Source organism: Arachis hypogaea, chromosome 13 (genome assembly GCF_003086295.3).
Source record: "Arachis hypogaea cultivar Tifrunner chromosome 13, arahy.Tifrunner.gnm2.J5K5, whole genome shotgun sequence".
In the NCBI taxonomy this organism is placed as follows: Eukaryota; Viridiplantae; Streptophyta; class Magnoliopsida; order Fabales; family Fabaceae; genus Arachis; species Arachis hypogaea.
In genome coordinates, this window is record NC_092048.1 from 83,428,326 (window position 1) to 83,429,360 (window position 1,035).

Below are 1,035 nucleotides of genomic sequence, written 5' to 3' on the forward strand. Positions count from 1 at the left end.
AGGAAAGGAAGGAAGGAGTGAAGCTCTATGTCCCCAAACTTTCTTACCCACAGAGGCTACACAAAGAGATGAGGGATCAACAATTCCTAAGTTCTTAAAAATCTTCAAGAAACTTGAAATTAACATTCCATTAGCCAAGGCTTTGGAACAGATGCCACTCTATGCAAAGTTTCTTAAAGAACTTATCACCCAAGAATGCATTGTAATTATTCAAAGTGGGCTTCCACCAAAACTCAAAGATCCAGAAAGCTTCCTTATACCATGCACTATTAGGAACATGACATTTGATAAAGCACTATGTAACTTAGGAGCAAGCATTAATCTAATGCCTCTTGCCATGATGAAGAAATTGATGATAGAGGAGGTTAAGCCTATAAGAATGTCATTACAACTTGCTGACAGATATCTCAAGATACCCAATGGAGTAGTAGAGAATCTATTAGTGAAAGTTGGAGAGTTCATTTTTCCAGCTGACTTTGTGATCCTAAACATGGATGAGGAAGGAAGTAACTCAATCATTCTTGGAGGACCTTTCTTAGCCACAGCTAGGGCGATTATTGATGTTGAAAAGGGTGAAATGGTTCTCAGGGTGCATGATGAGCAAATGGTTCTCAATGTTTTCAAGGCAATGCAATACCCCGCTGAGAAAGAAAATTGTATGAGGATTGATATGGTGGACACTTTAGTTGAAGAAGCACTTGAAGCAAGCTAATATGAAGAACATGAAGGGGAAACTCAAGACATTCAAGTGGAAGATTCAGAGGAGACACAAGCACTTGAAAATTCAAGTGAAGTTAAGGAAGAAGGGGCACCAAAGCAAGAATTGAAACCTCTACCTCCAAACCTCAAATATGCCTTCTTGGTGATAAAGAGACCTTTCCAGTGATCATTAACTCCACCTTGAGCTCACAAGAAGAATGAGAGTTACTTGATGTATTGAGAACTTAAAAGAGTGCATTGGGATGGATAATTGATGATCTGAAAGGCATAAGCCCCACCATATGCATGCAAAAAATACTTCTGGAGGAAGACTCT

At 39.1% G+C, this 1,035-nt stretch overlaps 1 protein-coding gene across 1 annotated transcript; it reads left to right on the top strand.

The window, feature by feature from the left end:
• Nucleotides 1-277: 277 nt before the first annotated feature.
• Nucleotides 278-712, top strand: LOC112735075 (uncharacterized). The gene has a single exon (XM_025784645.1). The coding sequence runs from the start codon at nt 278-280 to the stop codon at nt 710-712; it is 435 nt and encodes a 144-aa protein (XP_025640430.1).
• The last annotated feature ends 323 nt before the right edge of the window (nt 713-1,035 follow it).